General features: G+C 29.1%; 1 protein-coding gene across 1 annotated transcript; it reads right to left on the minus strand.

The window, feature by feature from the left end:
• Positions 1 to 1,793: 1,793 nt before the first annotated feature.
• On the minus strand, positions 1,794 to 3,165 carry LOC130800107 (protein EXORDIUM-like 2). The gene has a single exon (XM_057663462.1). It carries the CDS (start codon positions 3,099 to 3,101, stop codon positions 2,196 to 2,198), a length of 906 nt encoding a protein of 301 aa, XP_057519445.1. The 5' UTR covers positions 3,102 to 3,165; the 3' UTR covers positions 1,794 to 2,195.
• Between the last annotated feature and the right edge of the window lie 16,806 nt (positions 3,166 to 19,971).

The raw sequence follows: 19,971 nt of genomic DNA on the forward strand, positions 1-19,971 counted from the left end.
AAGAATCATTTACATCAGGTTTTTGGCATCAAAGATTTGGGCTTACTTCACTACTTTCTTGGGTTTGAAGTTGGTTACACAACTGAAGGCATCTCTTTAACACAGCAAAAATTTACAAAAGAGATTCTCACAGAAGCAAATATTACCACTACAAAAAGGGTAGTAACTCCTTTACCATTGTATCTAAAGCTAAGTGCTACTGAAGGTCCTGATTTTGATAATCCAACTCTTTATAGAAGTCTAGTTGGCAAGCTCAACTTCTTAACAAATACCAGACCAGATTTGGCTTATGCAGTACAAACACTAAGCCAATTCTTACAAGCACCAAAAATCTCACATTATTCTGCTCTACAACATGTACCGCAATATGTTAACAATACCAGCAGCTAGGGGATTCTCCTAAAACCAGTGATAAACTACTTCTTCAAGCTTTTCGTGACAGTGACTAGGGAGCTTGTGCTGACACAAGAAGATCTATTACTGGGTATATTCTTTTACTAGGCAACTCTCCAATTAGTTGGAAAAGTAAGAAGCAGGGTACCATTTCTAGGTCTTCAGCCGAGGCAGAATACAGAGCTATGAGTAGTGCTGCAGCTGAAGTAACATGGATTGTTAGATTGCTTGAGGAGTCACCTTACATTGTGACAATCAAAGTGATTTTTACATAGCCAAAAATTCAGTTTTCCATGAAAGGACCAAGCACATAGAACTCGATTGCCACTTCACAAGGGAAAAGGTCCTAGAAGGTCTCTTACAATTGACCTATTTGCCTACTCAAAGTCAGTTAGCAGATGTTCTCACCAAAGCTCTTCCCTTTGCTCAATTTAATACTCCCATTAACAAGTTAGGCATGTTTCAACCCTGCCTACCTTGAGGGGGGGTGTTGGACATTCTGTTTGGCTCTAAACTTAGAAGTTAGTTATAACTGATTTATGTTATGATTGCTTAGTTATCCTTAGTTTGTTAGAGGCTTGTATTTATGCCTCCTTGCCTCCTCTATATATATAGGTATGTTTTCCTATATTCAACACACACAAAAAGATTTTGTACAAAATGTTATTTCGGAAATAACAAATGCAATGTTGATGGTATCTTCTCTCAAACCAGTTTATTGTATTGCTTCAATTTCCTCTGTTGATCAACTGTCCAATGAGTTTTAACATAATAGAATTAATTGCGAATACCTTATATAAATTTGTGATTCAAAGAAGAGTAAGAACTAAATTTTCTGAAAAAAATTGGAAAATTAATGGAAGGAGAGAGGAGAAAGGAAGGTGATTCAATGGACACTTAGGAAAAGGATCAGTATTGTCCCAATTATCATTAAAATTAGACAAGGCACCACTGTCTTTGGAATCACTGAGACTCAAACTAACCCACTGTAGGTGTCCATTTACATCAAGAAACGAATAACTAAAATTATAACCCGGTTAATCAACAGATCTAATAAACCTGGAAGTTGCAGATTTGTAGGCTTAAACATTTTATGGATGAAGAAAAAGAAGGAGAGAGGAAGGTGATTGGGATTAAAGAGCACAAGGAGGAGAGATTTTGGATTTAAGCTTGGAATTTCATCAATGGAGTTTTATCAAAGTTAGGGGAAGAGGGAATTAAATTTCAAAAAAAAAATTAAAACACAAAAAAAAAATCAGAAAAAGGGAAGTCAAAGGTAAAAAGTATGGTCAACGGTTTAAAATTGTATGGAACCGGTCACTTAGTTTGAATATTGGTCAAAAGGCTATTTAAAAGGCTGTAATTCGCAAAAGCATTAAATATTAAGGCTATAATTTGCAATTAATTTTTCAAACTTCTTGACTTTCTCGTAAACGGAATATACATTTAACATTACAAATCAACAAATAGCCCAATATCAAACTAGATCATGGGAATCAAAACATATCTCTGTTAAAGAGTTAATATCGCTTTTTCAGATAAAATCTTATCTAATTCTCACATAAGTAATTCTTTTCATGATATAAATGTAATTCAAAAAAAAATCTAAACCCACCCGTATCTACGTACTCACATAGTCACATTGTCACATTACATTACATATTTTGCATCTATATGATCTTTTTCTTCATTATATTATCCTCCCAAAATAAAAAAAAAATAAAATAAAATAAAAACATTTTACACTTTTCACTATATGCATCATCAATAGTCGATACATCATAATCCTTCATCAAGTTCACTCAAACAAGCGTCGAACAAGCAGACTTTAATGGGTCCCACATCGCCGGAAGTAAATACTTCCTTCCATTTACCCCATAAGCATTATAACTGGCTCCAGTGGCCTTATCAACAAGCACCCTCCCGGGATAACCTGAATAAGCGCCTGTACCGAATATTCCGGTACAGGCACTAACAGCTTCAAGCGGAGCTGTTGCGGGTCCTTGAAAATACCCGTCAGAAAACGGGTTTGTTACCGTACCCGCCAATAACGTAGCCAAATTAATAATCATTCCATCCACATCAACATCACCATTGGGGGCCACAAGAGGTGGGCTTTGTGGGCCATACAAAGGTTGATAAAACGGCCAAGCACACTGACCCGGACACTGACTCGCCGAGTTTCCAACCCAAATATACGCCTTCTTAGACCCGACCCGACCCGTCGACCCATGAGACCCACACCGAGAACAGAACCCTTCAACAGCCACGTCTTGGGCCGTGAGAATAATATCAATGGAATTGAGCCCATTATTATTGGGCTTAGAGGTCAACCCAATAAGCCCAATTAAATGGGAGTTTTTTAGGGTTTTTCCAAAGGGGTAATTCTCATGGATAACTTGATTCCCTACAATAAGATTACAAGCTCCTCCTTTGTACTTTTCCGTGATCTTCCACCATGATGAAACGGACGGTGATGCAGCAACTGATCCTAATGATTGGATGAAATCAACGATGATTGATCGTTGGGTAGGTGTAAACTTACCGTACCAGATCAAATTCACCGAAAATTTACCCTTTAAAAGAGGACCGTTGTGATATTTGAGTATAAGAGGTTGTTGCTGGACAAGAGCAGCAGAAGATAGTTTTAGACAGAGAGTGAAACAAAGGAGGAGAGAGAAAGTGGCAAAAGTGTAATTAAAGGCCATTATAGAGGACAGTACGGGATAACGGAAGATTAAGAATGTTTTTGAGTGGAATATGAGGAGTGAATGTGATGAAGTTTGAAGAAGGTGAGATGGGTATATATAGTAGTGCTGTGACGTGGAGGATCACTGCTGTAGAGATGTACACGTGGAAGTTTGTGATTGGAAAGATGATTGATACTTTTTTATTTGCTGTTTTAAATTTTTGATAAGAAATATTTCTAGTTATATTAAATATATTAGACGTAATTAATTTTGTTTATTTTTATTTAAGTATTTTAATAAAATTTATGGTATTTACATATTTTCAAATAACTTGCTTTATAATATTTTTGTATATTTTATGTTCAACATGTTTTCAATTAATTTTAGTAAAATATTTTAGGAAAATTTGCCGTGAATATTACAACTTTTGTAAATTTCCCCACAATAACACCAACTATTAATTTACCATGAATTATACCAACTTAAGCAGGGTTTTCCTAAAAAATTTCTAACATGTTAAAAATCAAACTATAGGTAATTATAAGACAAAAAAATCAATAAATTATTTAATAAACTAAAGTTGGTATTATTCTAGGAAAATACCCTTCTAAGTAGTAAGTTGGTATTATTCATGGTTTATCAATAGTTAGTATTATTGTAGAAAACTTAACAAAAAATTGTATTATTCATGGTAATTATTTCAATATTTTATGTTATATTTTTCTACTAATTTTATTTTAATATTTTTTTTATGCTTATGATTTCTATTTTGCTTACATAAAATTTATTATTCAATAAAATAATATATTCACTATTAAACATATTGTGTTTTCTTAATTTTGATGAACATTTCTTACGTGAACCATTTAAAATAGTATTGAAACTGGAAGGGTGACGGGCAGTGAGGTTTACTGGTGACGTGGTATAAGTCTACCAGTGAAAGTGACTTGTGAGACTTCTTCGTAAGCAGTGTAGGTCGACGTGTGTATGTATGATAATGCAAAGTTCTTTTTTTTTTTTTTTTTTTTTAATTATTATGATAATGCAAAGTTTCAACAAAGGAACGTTCATTTCCGCTTATAAATTAATTGGTGAAAAATTGCTTAATTATGATACCCCTTGTCCCATAAAATGTAATTGCACGTTAGTTTCATTTTGCATTATTTTCTCTATTGAAAATTACTTTTATAATTCTTTCTAATTTTATTTATTGAATTTCTTACTTCACATGTTTTTTTTGTTTTTTTTATTTTTTTGGCTAATTATAAATTAATATTTATACCTTTAAAAAGAGGTGAAAAAATATCAAATACTTACTACCTTTGGAAATTTTTAGTTTCCATTGTTACTGTTAGTACTAACCATTGTTTATCAATTGATCTTATTTTGAATATACTTTTTTAAATAGATTGGATAACCTAATTAATACAATTGTAAGCATATGTGCTTTTTATTTTAAAATCATCTCACAAGATCAAAATAGCTCTTAATTTTTTTTTTTGTACCTCCTAATTTTGTGTCCTCTCACATTGATTATGAGTTACGAGTCACGCATTCAACTGTTATGTGAAGATCATACTAATAGAAAATAGTTATATTTTTAGACAAGCAGGAGATTAACAAAATAAAAGAATTATAATTACATAAATATAACTGATGGGACAACGTTGATTAACTAATTTAGATGATAAACACTACATTAAATCCAACTTAAACATTGACGTGATAACTAAAATAGCCAACTACCTACTGGATTAAATTAATAATCACTATAAATAATTTGATACAAAGCATTACGATTAATCGAATGCCTGTTCTGTAATTCCCACTGGAGTTTGATGTCACAACAGTGTTTTTATTATATATCCATCTTGAAAACTATTCTCCTAATACCAATTAAAATAATGTCGGTAAAGTGGGTTTGTCTTAAATTAAACTATTTTTAAAATATTTTATTTATTAGTGCTATCCCTAATTTTCAATTTTGGATCACAACGTGATAAGTGGGATCCAGAATTGAAAAGTAGCGGTACTACTAATAAATAAAAAAGAATAGTTAATGAATTACAACTTTAAAATTTAAGATTGTTACAAATTATAATTTTGATATTTATTTTTTGAGAATTATAATCACTAAAATATCAAAATCTACGACTTCAGGCCATATTATAGAATTACGACCACTTAACCTTAAATTTCGACAACTTTGTGGATGTCATCATCATTACACCAGTGTATCCCGACCATAAAAAACTATTATCAGAGTTTGGGGAAGGAAAAAATGTGGCAACTTTGTGGCTGTAATCACTACAACAAATTTAACTTTTCGCGACATTGGATTTAGTGGCAATAAAAAAATGCCACTGAATTATATTTTTAGCATAATAATTATTAGCTTTTTATTTTAACTTCCACTATAAAGTGATTTAGCGACATTTTATTTGGTTTTTAGTGGTAATATAATTTTTACAATAGTATATAGTGACATTTATAAGAAATGTCACTAGTACCTATGTCGCAAAAAGCTTTAGTCTGATTTTTTATTATGCCGCTAATCTCATAAATGCCATTAAATCCTTTATATATACTATTAGAAATTTGATGTAGTGATTTAAATTAAATGTCGCTAAATATATTCCACTAAGTGTAAATTATGTTGTAGTGAATTCGCAAGAAATAATAGTGAAACTGTAATTCGCAAAAGTCCTAAAAATAAGGTATGTAATTCGCAATTTAATCAATAAGATATTTTGAAAAATAAACTTAAAATTTAAATTTCTCTAAAATAGACATGTACAAGCTAAGTAATAATACTCCCTCCTTATTTACCCATTTTTCACATTTATTTTTTATCACTATTTACTTATCACTTTTAATTTGTATTTTATTTTTAATATATAAGTTAAAACATAGTCATGTCATCATGTGAGATCTTGTTTGATTTGTCTCAATATAATGATTATTGATATCAACTTTTTATAATTTTTAATTAAGAAAATTATAAATATCAAGGGTTAAAATTTTGACTCGCTGTCAAGGAACCAACTCAATCAAAAGCTTAAGTTGATGGCTAAGGCCCTAAGATATGTTATATACTCTAACATGACCCCTCACACGAGAGCCCTTTGGGCTAGAAGTGTGGATGCAGCACAGGCCCTCCTCATACCTGACGCTTAATATTCCACTTTAAATGAGGGGTGGTTGAGATTCGAACCCGTGACAAGCCTCTTATCACATTGGCTTCTGATATCATGTTAAGAAACCAACTTAACCAAAAGCTTAAGCAGTTAGTTGAAGCCCCAACATATGTTATATACTCTAACATTCGACAAATAAGAAAAATTAAATAGGACTAATGAGCTGAATATGAGGTAAGAGTAATTTCATGTTTGGCGCCAAATTCAAAGATCGAGATTCCAACGCCTTAGTTATTGAGTGAAAATAGGATTAAGTTGTTGCTTTCAACCTTGAGATGAAAGAAGGCTACAGTTGCCCCCCTTGATACATAAAACTTAGAATTTCAGGACAATTAAAATTTCATTACCAAACTGAACGTATACCACATGTGTAAGGACTAAGGAGGTGACTCTGAAAATAATAAAGTTTTAATATATTACATGACCTCTTTAGTTAATAATATTAAATGGTGAAATGGATAATGAATATGTAATGTAATTTAATTAAAAAAATTAGAAGCTAAGTATTAGACAAGGTTTGTAATCAAGCTTGTCCTATTCTAATTAATTTCTTACTTCATAATATCATAATAATGAAAAATTATGAAAAAGAAAAAACACATTTGAGAATTAGAGTTTCACGACCATGAAAATGACATAAAATATTTAATGAAAACTAAAATTAAAATTTGTTTTTACTATTTTCATTTAATACCTAAATAAACGCTCTGAAAAAATTTAAATCATTTATTTACACTAAATAAAAACCTCATTTTAAAATATTCTTTTTTAAATGAAATACGAACCTATAACTTACTATAATCATTAGATGAACATGTAATAAATAAAATTGTTAAAATTTTTATTTGTTCATTGATTGTTTTCCAACTATAAACTATCATAAATAATGAAATTATTAAGAAAACTAGAATCTACAAGTATAAATGTAGTGGCACTAAACGGGCCGAATGTATTGATTATTGGGCATAGCTAGCATTAATGGCATGCAGCATGCAATTTGGCTCACGTGTGTATAGTCTAAAGTATCCCTTTTGGATGGTTGACGTAGTCGGACAATCCTATAGTCAAAATTGAGGGACTAGCCTTTCCGATTTCAACCCAAAAATATGAGGTAAAAGTTGAACTACCAAGCGAATTCCGTACATTGATTTTTCTTTTGAGTGACTGAGTGACTTGGCCGGCCAATTGGCCGCCAATAATGGTCATTAATAGATTATACAATTATTGTTGTGAGAGATCATCTTTTAAAGGAATGACCTAAAAATAAGAAGTTCATATTTTTTTATCTTTAATTCGTATTAATTAGGCTATTTAGTTCATATATCTAATGTATCTCTCAAAAAATCTATCTCTAACAACAATTTGTGTAGATTAAATGTTTTTTAATGTGTATTTTTAGGGACAACTAGTAGTCACCTTTACCAATACTTTACAAACAAGTAAATATATAGTGCAAACTAAACAAAGTGAAAAATATACTTTATGAGAACAATGGTTAGAAAAATGTGTGGATCGGATAAAAATGTAAGTTAAAAATGTAGATTAAAATAAAAAAAGAGTGTGTTTGATCTAACTATTGTTATTAAAATCGCTATTCTTATCTATGATCTTATGATTTTACAATTCAATATAGGGAAACAATTTGGATCACAGATATGACTCGGTAGAATCTTACGATTCTAGTTGGATTAAAATTATAGAAATAAGAATATAATACGATTCCGCAATCCTACAATCTAACGATCTGTCCAATATATTAAGTAATAACTAATATTAATTATTCTCTTATGTATCATACTTCACTGATTTCTTTCACTTGCACAAATATGTTTGAAATATTCTATAATCATAATTATGAATTAAAAAAAATTTCGCATTTCAGAAATTCAAGCTTTAAATTGAATAATAATGACTAGGTACTAAATATTGGTAAATTTATGTTTATTAGTAGAATCTTATAATTTTATGATTCGATTTTATCGATTTGATCCTATACTTCAGAACCATTTAAGTGAAGTCTCGATCCTAATAACTTCGGCCATAACCAAACAAAAAAAAAAGAAACTTTGCAAATTTATGGAACAGACTAAAAAGAAAATATTACAAAACATGTGAAATGAAAGTAGTAGTAATTTTTAGATAATATGTTTGAGCAATAGAATTTGTTTCTTAAAAATTAATAACACCTACAAAATATGATTTATTAAAATCTATTTTATACTAGAATATACGTTTTTGCAATGCATAAATGTGTTAGTTTATTTAATTATAAAAAATCTTTTTTGAAAATTTGCTTGAATACAAATAATTGAGATGTGTCAGTATTGGAGTTATCCAAACATGCTCATTCTTATTTCCTTCTTTTTATCTGTGAGCCTATCATTTTACCAAAAATATATATTCATTTTAATGATAAGTAGCCTTGATAACATTCCAAGGCTTTTAGAGATGGCCTTAGAAGACAAAACAAGCCAACCTCTTATATTGTTTGCTCATCATTTGTGGTCAACATTATTGTGCAAAACATTTAAGCTCATTAATTGAATATCGATCTATTTTAATAAGACTAATAATAAACCTCATTCTAACCATATGTCCATATCCAACTACGCCTAAGACCAAACTTAATACCAAACTTCAATATATAAGAATACAACATTATTCATTCTAATGTCGTTCAGGAACTTCAAACTATGCGGGGTCCATAATAACAACTAACAAATAAAAATTAATTAAAATGTTAGAACTTATATTATTTAAAAATTTGACGATCGTATATTGTTCTTGTCAATATAATCAAATATAATCAAACATAGTTTTACATATATCGAATTTTGATTGATCCTATCTTAATATCTAAAATCATAATAATACCGTATTTATTAATCTACTAAAACTTGTTACTCTTCTTATATATAATAAAATTCAATTAAATTTTATGTTGGGTCCTAGACACACACCTCTCGCCCTATCTCAAAATATGAGCATTTCTACTTTTTAATTAAAGCAAATAAAAAAGAAAAATACAATTGAAATTATTGGGTGGTTTATGTATATGGCCGCCAAATGAGTTCATTATCAAGCAATAACTAGCAGATAATCTAAAATTTGGTAGAGCTTCATACTCTTTAATATTCAGCAATAGCTGCTGAAGTTTTAAACCTAAAAAAGATTTTTAAATTCAAAATGATTTAGTCTTTCCTAGCTTATAAACACAGGGTCCCAAAGAGGAAGATGAAATTTTGCTATCACTTTGAATGATTTGAATAATAATGCAAATTATATATTGACAGGCCATTTATATCTTAAATCGTGTACCTAGTCTATATCATATTGTTTTCCTCAATTAAAGTTGATTGTAAACTCAATTTTAATTTGAATTTCATGAATATATAACTAACAATAACCTCTAGAAACACACAAATTTTTAAATCAGACCGTCATATGGTGACATCGTTTCTATTAGACCTATTTATGAATTTTTATTTAGTATGTTAAAGTGATTATTTATAATTTTGAAGTGATCAACTATACAAATAGGCTAATTATATAAGCTTGTGTTATAGTAAAACAGTAACTACAACATAATTTGCTTTTATTGGTATATAATTAGCGACATTTAATTTAAATGTTACTATTTCAAATTTCTAATAGTATATAGGAAAACTTATAAGAAACTACTTAATTTATAGTTCTATTTGCAAAAAACTACCTTACATATTTTTTTTACAAAAAACTACCTGATGTGATATATTTCTCTGCAAATAACTACCACTTAACGGAAAACGTTAATTGCCTGTTAAATTTGAGGGTTTGACCAATTTGAGAAGTTAAGTTGTCTATGTGGCAAGACCAAAATAAAAGATATTTGACTTCATTTTTACCCATTATAATGATTTTTTCTCAAAAACGGACGTCGTGATTATCCTTATACGGTAACCGTTTCGGAAATCCGGTTGAAACAAGTACTTATTTGCCTATTTCCTGACACGTAAACCGAAAAAGATATTTAACGTCATTTTACCCATCATAACGATAATTTTAAAAAAAACAGACTTCGCAATTACTGTTATGGAGTAACTCTTTCGAAAATCCGGTCGGAACAATTGCTTATTTTCGAAAGAGTTACTCCATAAGGATAATTACGACGTCCGTTTTTTGAAAAAGAAAATCGTTATGATGGATAAAAATGACGTCAAATATCTTTTATTTTTATTTTAATTTGTGTTTTAATTTTCTAATTATTTTAAAATATGAGGACTAAGGAGATAATGCCACATAAACAACTTAACCTCTCAAATCGGTCAAACCCTCAAATTTAACGTTCAATGAACGTTTTTCGTTAAGTGGTAGTCATTTGCAGAGAAATATATCAGGTAGTTTTTTGCAAAAAAAAATTACATAAGGTAGTTTTTTGCAAATAAACCTATAGATTAGGTAGTTTCTTATAATTTTTCCTAGTATATATATTTAGTGACATTTATTAAACCTTTTAGCAGCATTATAAAAAAATCAAACTAAAGCTTCTTATGACATAGGATCTATTGACATTTGTCAAAAATGTCACTATAGATTATACTCCCTCCGTTCCTTTTTGATCTTCCACATTACTATAACGGGTAGTTTCAAAAGTTCTTCCACTTTAGAATACTTTCTATTTTTAGAAAGTTTTTATCTCACTTTTACCCCTTAAAATCCCCCTTTTCTTTTAATGTACCCATTTTCTTTTATTTATAATTATTTTCTCTCTCATACTTTCCATACAATCATTACTTCACACTACTATTTAATTAAAATAATACCCACTACAACCTCATACTTCCAATACAATCATTACTTCTCACTATTATATAATTAAAATAATACCCACTACCACCAAAGATTCTCTTTTTCTTAATCTTTGTGAAATACCCAAATAGGAAGAACAAATAGGAACGGAGGGAGTAGTAACAATTACATGTTACTAAAGACCAAATAAAATGTCGCTAAATCACTTTGGAGTGGAACTTAAAATAAAAACCAATAATTATTATACTAAAAATATAAATCAATAGTATTTTTAATGTTTTTAAATCCAATATCGTAAAAAGTTAAATTTATTATAGTGAATCGAGTCAAAAATATTAGAAATGAGGAATGGATTGGAATTTATTATTTTGGGCTACTAAGTATTGATCAAATAAGTATGCGAGCTAATCCATCAACATATATTATAGATTAGAATAATTTACTTAAAGGATATTTATTTAACTGACATCAACTAATCACAGTAATATCTTGCTAAATCCGCCACTGGAGCTGTATCCAATCAAATATAAGATCTATACAAATTGAAATTCTCCATTCTTTGGTGACATTGTTGTAATCATCCATTAATACACAAATCCCCACCATTTTCCATGGTGAAAAACAGAACTTTCTTTTAATTCTTTGCACAAGAATAAATTAAACCTCATTCCGTTATACTTGTAATATTTAAAATTATAATTTTTATTTTGAAATTATTAATTTTTAACTTGCAGTGTGACTTTTAAGTTAAAAAAACTTAAGATATTTAATTTGCAAACGAAACATTACCAAAATCTTTCACAAAAAATTATGTATTTAAAAATTGTTTTAAATTCTATTTGTAATGTGAAAATAATTTAAATGTTTTGAACTCTAATAGTTAAATCCTTGATAAATTGTTTAGTGGATAATAGAGTCATTTGAGTAATTGATTACATTATATATTTTGCTGTCGCATTAAGTCTAAGTAATCTAGTTTAAGTATGTAATTGATTTTGGGTTGTACTGTATTTTAATCATTTATATCATCAGTTTCCGTCTAAGTAATCTAGTTTAAGCATCTAATTGATTTTGGGTTATTACTGTATTTTAATCATTTATATCATCAGTTATATGAAACTAATGATTTTATAAAGTCTATATTATAAAAGTATACAATTAGATGACTACAGAAAAAATCCAACGTATTTATTTTTTGTTTACACAATAGCGACAATATATAAAATAAAATTATATTGTAGTTAAAACCCAACTCTTACCAAGTAAATCACAACTTATTTATTTAGTTTCTCCTATCAAAGGTGTGTGATTGTAATTGTCTATTTAGTTCATTTCATGCGATTAAGGTTAACATTGATTGATTTATGTTAGCCTTAATGGTTGGATAGATACTTGGATTTATAAAATTGATCACTTTTCCAATCATTCACTTAATCCTGGTCATTTCGATATTTGGGTTTATTAAATTGATACCCTAACTGAAATTTGTAAGATGATTTGTTTTAACACGTTAATTACCAAATACTAAAAATTGGTTGAATTAATTTGTCCATTCAAACAATTATTTGTACAAAAATAAGTTGGAATTTACGGATAAATAATTTTATCAAACACCCTAATAGTTTATCACCATGTACTTTTACGGTGTTAAAGTAACTGGTGACTTGTATGCACCAAATAAATTCTATGCATTATGTGAGCATAGAGAGGGAATACCATAAATGGATTAAATGGGTGGGTTAAGTTTGTAACTTAATGTGTGATTGATGATGGTGTTTAAATGATAGAATTAATTCATAAAGTTATGAAGGAATTAAGGAGTGACTTAAACATAAGAATTATGGCATGATGAATGATAATTAATGAGAAGACTAAAAGGTGAAGATTCTTGTACGAGGCATCCAAGTAATGAAGCATTGTCTTGATCGAGCATTGGATTCGATTTTTGACTATTGATGTTCCATGAAGTTGTTTATTTTACATTAATCCTTAGCCTTAATTATTTAATACTCATTAATGTACAAACCTCTATAAATAGAGGTCTCATATGTCATTGTAACACATCCACAAAAATTACCCCAAGCCTAAACACATAGCCTAAACTCTTCTCTATTGTAAATCTCTATCTGAGAATTCTTTGAAATCCTTTGTTATAATATAAGTGAAATACTACACATCGGAGGACCTAGCCTTAATTAGGTAAACCTCGTTAAATCTTTGTGTCGTTTTATTGCATTATTATCTCCTACAAACATTGTTTCATTAATAGTGTAATTTGTTTGTCACAAGACTTCATACATTCGATCTTAGTGATATTAGAGATTGAAACACGTTGTTTGATCTCTAATATAACACATACAACTCATTTGTTTGATAGTACTAAATGGAGAGAATGATATGTAGTGTAAATTTTCCTAAAGATTACCATTTTATTTATGGGTAATGAAACTTAAGTTATATAAAAAGGCTTTTTTCACAAGTTTTCACAATTACCACCTAAAATCACATTTTTAAATGATAATAATGTTTTGGGAAGTGTTTTGTGAAGAAAGTGATGATTCAAGTAGCTAGATTAAGCATGGAAAATAAACTTGTTAAGAGATTTTCTCATCAAATTTACGCTAAACTAATAATATTATTTCTACCTTTTAATACCGACTACCAATAAGGCCACCGTTTATAGTTCCATATTATGCAAACAAAAAGAACACGAAACAATAGCATGATGTTTTTATGAGTATACCAACTACTATTTAGAAGTGAAAGTAATTTAAATAAAATCATAAATCAAATATATTTAATCCGAAAAATAAATATGGTATTTTTATTTACAATAAGAATGGAATTGATTTGAAAAAATTTGAATATTTATTTTAGATTAGGTTCATCTTCCTAATTTGAAAAAATCAAAGTTTCAAATCAAATCACTGTTACAGTATATAATATATCATGAGGCCTTAATCATCAGCTTAATTATTTAGTTGAGTTGATTTTTTGACATAGTATCAGAGCCGAATGTTGTTCTTGGATATGATGTGGCTTATATGTGAGGGGAGTGTTGGAAATAATTCACGTGTTAGGAAGATTGCAAATCGCTAAAAGAATGGGTTTTAGACTTGTATATAATACTTGATGGGTGAATCTCCTAATGCCATATAATTTTAAAAAAGAATGAACCTAATCAAGTGTGTATACAAGTCAATGCTAATTACCCGTGGATTTATGACATTGCCTGTGAGACTCATTTGAAAATTACCGTTTTGGAAATGCGTTTTCTAGTACGTTGTTAGCCTAGCCGTGACAATAAAATGGTATATGAAGTCTGATTTTCCGTCTTATATGATTCATAATTTAGGTAATCTATTACTCATGAATTTAATCGATACAAATTGTTGTATGAGACAATTTTACTATGATATATGCCCTTATACATAGGTTAAATAATCAAATTAAAAAATATTATCTCTTTATTTAAAGATTTTTTTAAGGGACTATGTCACTAAAAGTTATTTCACTAAGAAATATTTTCTCAAAGTCATTTAATCAATAATTCTCATTTTAATTGGTGATAACATCATATTTAATTCGAGGATTATGGACTATGGTCATTCTATTTTCTTCAACAATTACTCTAGTGAAAGACCGTCTTTCATAGAAACGACTTTAAAATAAGAAATTCATATTTTTATTTTCTCTTTAATATGTATTAATTGAACTGATACCGTATCTTACAAGGATGTGTGTTTTTTCAAACTTGATGACCTTCATATTATATAATGACTATGAGGTCTGCAATAGTTGAGAATAGTGGTGGGCAAATGTGATCCAATCAACCAGACCCAATCAATTTTGACATAAACCTCAATTAACTAAAAACTTGAAAAATAAACAAAATTAATTCTAGACCTTGTGTACTTTGGAGCTCATATCTGTAAATAAGCCACATCTAAAAATTAGAGGGATTGATTATTATCATATAACCTTGATTAATAACAAGTTTAAATTTATGTGTAATTAACTTTCCTTTTGCGTGGATCTTATTATAAAGGTAAAGGACAATTTTTATATATCCCGCATAAGGTAGAGTTCCGGTAGGGTTTTTTCTGAAAGAGACCGAAAACCATACCTGGTACCCTCAAGGAGGGAGTAAAGAGAGATATGCAGTCAAAAAACCTCCAAATTAATACCTACGCCCCGATAGGGATTGAACCCCAAACCTTTTACTCTATCCATTGAACCATAAGCACTTTTCGTCAAACTTAATAACAAATTTGTTAGTCCAATGTAGTGGACATTTATTACTTAGTTAGGCATGCTAAAACATTTTAATTTTTAAAAATTTTTGAACTGCTAATTTCAACCCTTAAAAGCCAATTTTAAAATAAAAAACTAATTTTAAGACTTTATTGGTTAATTTTAAAGTTTAACACCATTTAATGTTTTAACTATTCCTCATTAAAGTTGGGAATAAGAATTTTATGTCTTATAATTAGTCTTTTAAATTTCAAATTGGTCTTTTAGTTTTGAAATTAGCCTTTTAAGTCTTAAAATTGTCAAATTTTATAATTTAAATGTCAATTCTAAAGCCTTAAAATTGGTCTTATAAGTCATAAAATTGACATATTAAGTCGTATAATTGATAAAAAAATAATATGCATAGTTGAGATGGTCCAATAAATTGTGTCACAAGTAATATAGTCTCATCCAAGATTATGTGAGTGTGTTGATTATTGATCCGCAATCAGATTCAACAAGTATTAAAACCTAAATATAAAACACAAATTCTTAAGAGAGATGGTCTCTTTGAGAGATCATCTCTGATTGAGCCCGTCCCATTATATATTTTTTAAAATATTATAACTTGGCATTAAGAATGATGTAAGTAGATTTTTATGATATTGAAAGTAGGCATTAAAGATACGGTAAGTAAGCATTAAAGATAATGTAAGTAGGCATTAAGAATACGGTAAGTAAGAATTAATCTTTAATGGGTTGAGCTTAATATACGTCTCTCAAAGAGACGGTCTCATAAGAGACTAGAAATAAAAAACTTTACGGATCAAAGATTGGGTTGTTCAATCACTACAGCAGACAAAGGCCCAATCTGCAAGTCCAACTCATATGCCATGGGGACTACACACGTAAAATAAAATTAAAAGGTGCAAATTTAGAACACAAATTTTTATAAGAGTGACAATCTACATTTATAATGTTAAAGAATTTAATAATTAGAGATATAAGTTAATTATATAGATTCGTCTTATGGTAAGATAATCTTTACTCTCATGCAAAACGAGCTGAAAAATCACAAATTATTGTATGAGATAGTTTTTCCGTAAGACGTGTACCATACTTGTATAGACCCACTAATAAAAATTATTAGTATGAAACTTTCTTGTTTTGCGGTCATCTCACCAGGAGATATTCACAAATTGAACTATTATATGTTTCTTGATCTTTTTCTAATTTTTCGATGTGAAATCATTTGAGTTAGTTTTTCAACACTCTTTTTCACAAATGAGTCGTTTTTTAATTGGTCGGGAACATCAATCTTTTCAAATCCGCACAATAGTTTTTTATATAGAAGACCGATGTTTTTTATTTTCAATTGATTGTAAATTGTCAGCTTTGTTACGATGATAAATTTATCATTATATTTGTACGCAATAAAATTCGCACAAGAATAAAATTAACTACATATAGTTCAAAGAAGTTTTATCGTAAAATCAATTGGTAATAAGTATAGCACATTAAGCTTATATATTTGCTAATTTTTCTATAATTATTTGATATGAGATACTAAAAAGATGAAGACAAATGGATACTCATGTGATTTATATGTCATTCTTTTTTATTGCTATGGAAACTCGTTTGTCCCTTGAGTTTTCTATTGAGGAGATTTGCTCACAAACTAAAAAAAATAATAATAATTAGAAAAAACTAACTTTTATTAATTTTTCTACAATAATATCAAATTTAGATTAATCATGAATAACACTAATTTAGGAGTTTTTTTTCTAGAATAATACCAACTTTAGTTTATTAATTAATTTATCGATTCTTTGTAATATAATCTCATATAGTTTGATTTTTAACATGTTAGGGATATTATAGGGAAACACTCCATAAGTTGGTACTATTATTCATGATTAATCAAAAGCTAATATTATTATAGGAAAATAAGCAAAATATTTTATTTTTCCTGGTGATTTTTCCTAAAAATTATTTTAATGGATATTATAAGTGAAATTATGTGAGTAGTTGAACATTATAATTTAGGTGAAAGAAATAAATTGTACTTTCTATATTTTATACTCCCTCCTATTCAGCTTAAATGTCTCATTTGACTTTTCACACTTGCCGAGACAACATTTTAACCCTTAATATCTTAAATTATTCTTAATTAAAAATTATAAAAAGTTGATATTAATAATCCTTGTATTGAGACGAATCAAACAAGATCCCACATGACTATGTTTTAACTTATAGATTAAGAGTAAAATACAAATTAAGAGTGATAAGTGAATAGTGCCAAAAATCAAATGGGACATTTAGGCTGAATAGGAAGTAGTATTATTTATTATTTTTTGACTAAAAATATAAGAAATTTTGATCAAATGGAACAAACAATATAAAACATAGTAGATTTTTTTTGGAATATTGTAGGCCAATGAAATCATATATGAAAGAGGTAATTATCATCATCAACAACCCAAAATCCAAATAACAACATAACAAAAACTAAGTTTAAAACAATAAAATAAATATTTTTTAAGGACGGAGGGTATTATTCTTGATGGATAATAAGGTTACCATTCTTTCTCTATCCAAAGAAAGAGATGAATGGGATAAGAACAAGAAAGCAAAATGAAACCATGTAGAAAAGAACCTTTTAAAGCATAGTGGAGTGAACTGTGGATGGAACTTAGAAGGGGCAGCAGACAATGATTATAAGTGTTGAAACACTTCTCCATTTGTGGGAACTCAACACCATTTGTTTGGTTACTGCCCCTCATAGGTACTCCTATTGCCGCTTGGTGCTCTCCAATTCACTAAATCATTTTTCTTATACGGTAAAGGAGAATCATCTACGGATAAGAAAATGGAGAATTTATCTTTTTTACGTAGTTGTGATGATTAAATTCTTGTTACAAACATAAAACTTTAACACAAATTCTATTCTATCTCTAATTTGATCGACTTTTATATATTTTTAAAATATTGTAAGTAGGCATTAAGAATGATGTAAGTAAACATTTAAGATATTGAAATTAGGCATTAAGGATACGGTAAGTAAGAATTAAGGATAATATAATTAGGCATTAAGAATACGGTAAGTAGACATTAATCTTTAATGGGTTGGGCTTGAAATACAGACAATCTCTCAAGAGACTAGCTAAAACTTACAAGAAAAGTCTTTAACCATTAGATCAACCCATAATTATCCAATTCACGTAATCCTATAACTCTATTTATATAACTATTGTTGTTAGAGTCCTTCGGTGTATGTATTTGTTACGTGAGTTTTAGTATATCATCATCATCAGCAAATTCATATCCCACTCATAAACAAGGTCCGAGTGAGGGTTGGTAACGGATATTTTACGTACCACCTTCAGAGAGAGGGCCAAAGGAATGTGGTCAATTTTACTTCCAAATAGTAAGAGCCCTGCACAAAGAGAAATATTAGTAACATCGTTATCTCAAGAGTAAAATTACCTAAAAATTACAACATCAACCAAAACTAGAGTGGAAACAAATAGAAGAAAAGAGTGGATAAAAAGTAACTAGATATTAGGATAAGAAAAAGTAACTAAAGAAATCATTAGTAATCTAAAATATGAATATGCATCTCCAACAATTTCTATCACATTTGTACATAAACGTATTGTGTCAATTTAATCGTAATATTTTCATAAATAGATAATTATTATATTGTTTTATTCAATAATCTATATACAATCGAATCATAACTTTCTTATCCAATTCTAAAATAAACTAAATCAACATAAAATTCTACTCCATCTTGCAAGTAATAATAAGAATAAAAGAGGTATGAGTTTATATTATTCCATTCAAACTCATCAAGGCAGCTGCTTCCTAGTCTCTCTTTTTGTGGTGTATGTCTAGATGAATTGAACATGCGTTTATAAAGAAATGTGCACCAAAATGAGTGATTCATCCATTACTTTCCGGATCTACATCGAATATACACCCACCAACCCCATTTGAGATAGCACTTATTATTACAAATCTATCTAAAAGTTTTAAATAATTACAAACCATTATCCACTTTTTTGGCTTCAAAATTTTTCTAACCAATTTTTCTACCCGTGTAGATTTATGAAATATCCTAATTTAATTAAATTATTATTATTTGCATTTAATAAATAATCCATGTTACCTGACCCGTCTTCTTCCTCATGAAGATGGATCGTGTAACAACCTGACTTACCGTTGACTGGGTAAACAGGGTCATCACTGGGTTCGTTTCCCAAGAAACTGAAATCATACTTCCAAAACTCAAGCAAAGAGGTCACAAGCTCTTCAACGTGACTAACTCAGCTAAATCCCAAAACCAACATCTAACTAATACACAAGATAATCATACAATTCTCTACAAGTCCGTATAACCAGCACCGCCAAAACAAATATACATTTATCCAAAAAAAACCTAATACAAAACTACAAATTCCTAAGTGCTCAGCTCAATATACATCCTTGGAACGCTATTCAAGCACCACTAACCCATTGTTCCCGACCGGTTCCGATCTGTGATCAAACTAAAAGATGGAAACAACAGGGAATCAGATTAAACTGAATGAGAAGTAACAATCCAAAACAACATAACACAATAATTCAAATCATAGGTTTAAAAGTAACATCAGTTCCCTAGATCTATG

The sequence above is a fragment of the Amaranthus tricolor genome, chromosome 1 (assembly GCF_026212465.1).
Source record: "Amaranthus tricolor cultivar Red isolate AtriRed21 chromosome 1, ASM2621246v1, whole genome shotgun sequence".
Taxonomy (NCBI): Eukaryota; Viridiplantae; Streptophyta; class Magnoliopsida; order Caryophyllales; family Amaranthaceae; genus Amaranthus; species Amaranthus tricolor.

Excerpts from the sequence above, each read along its gene's own strand:
- LOC130800107 (XM_057663462.1), bottom strand. The coding sequence starts at position 3,101 with ATGGCCTTTAATTACACTTTTGCCACTTTCTCTCTCCTCCTTTGTTTC.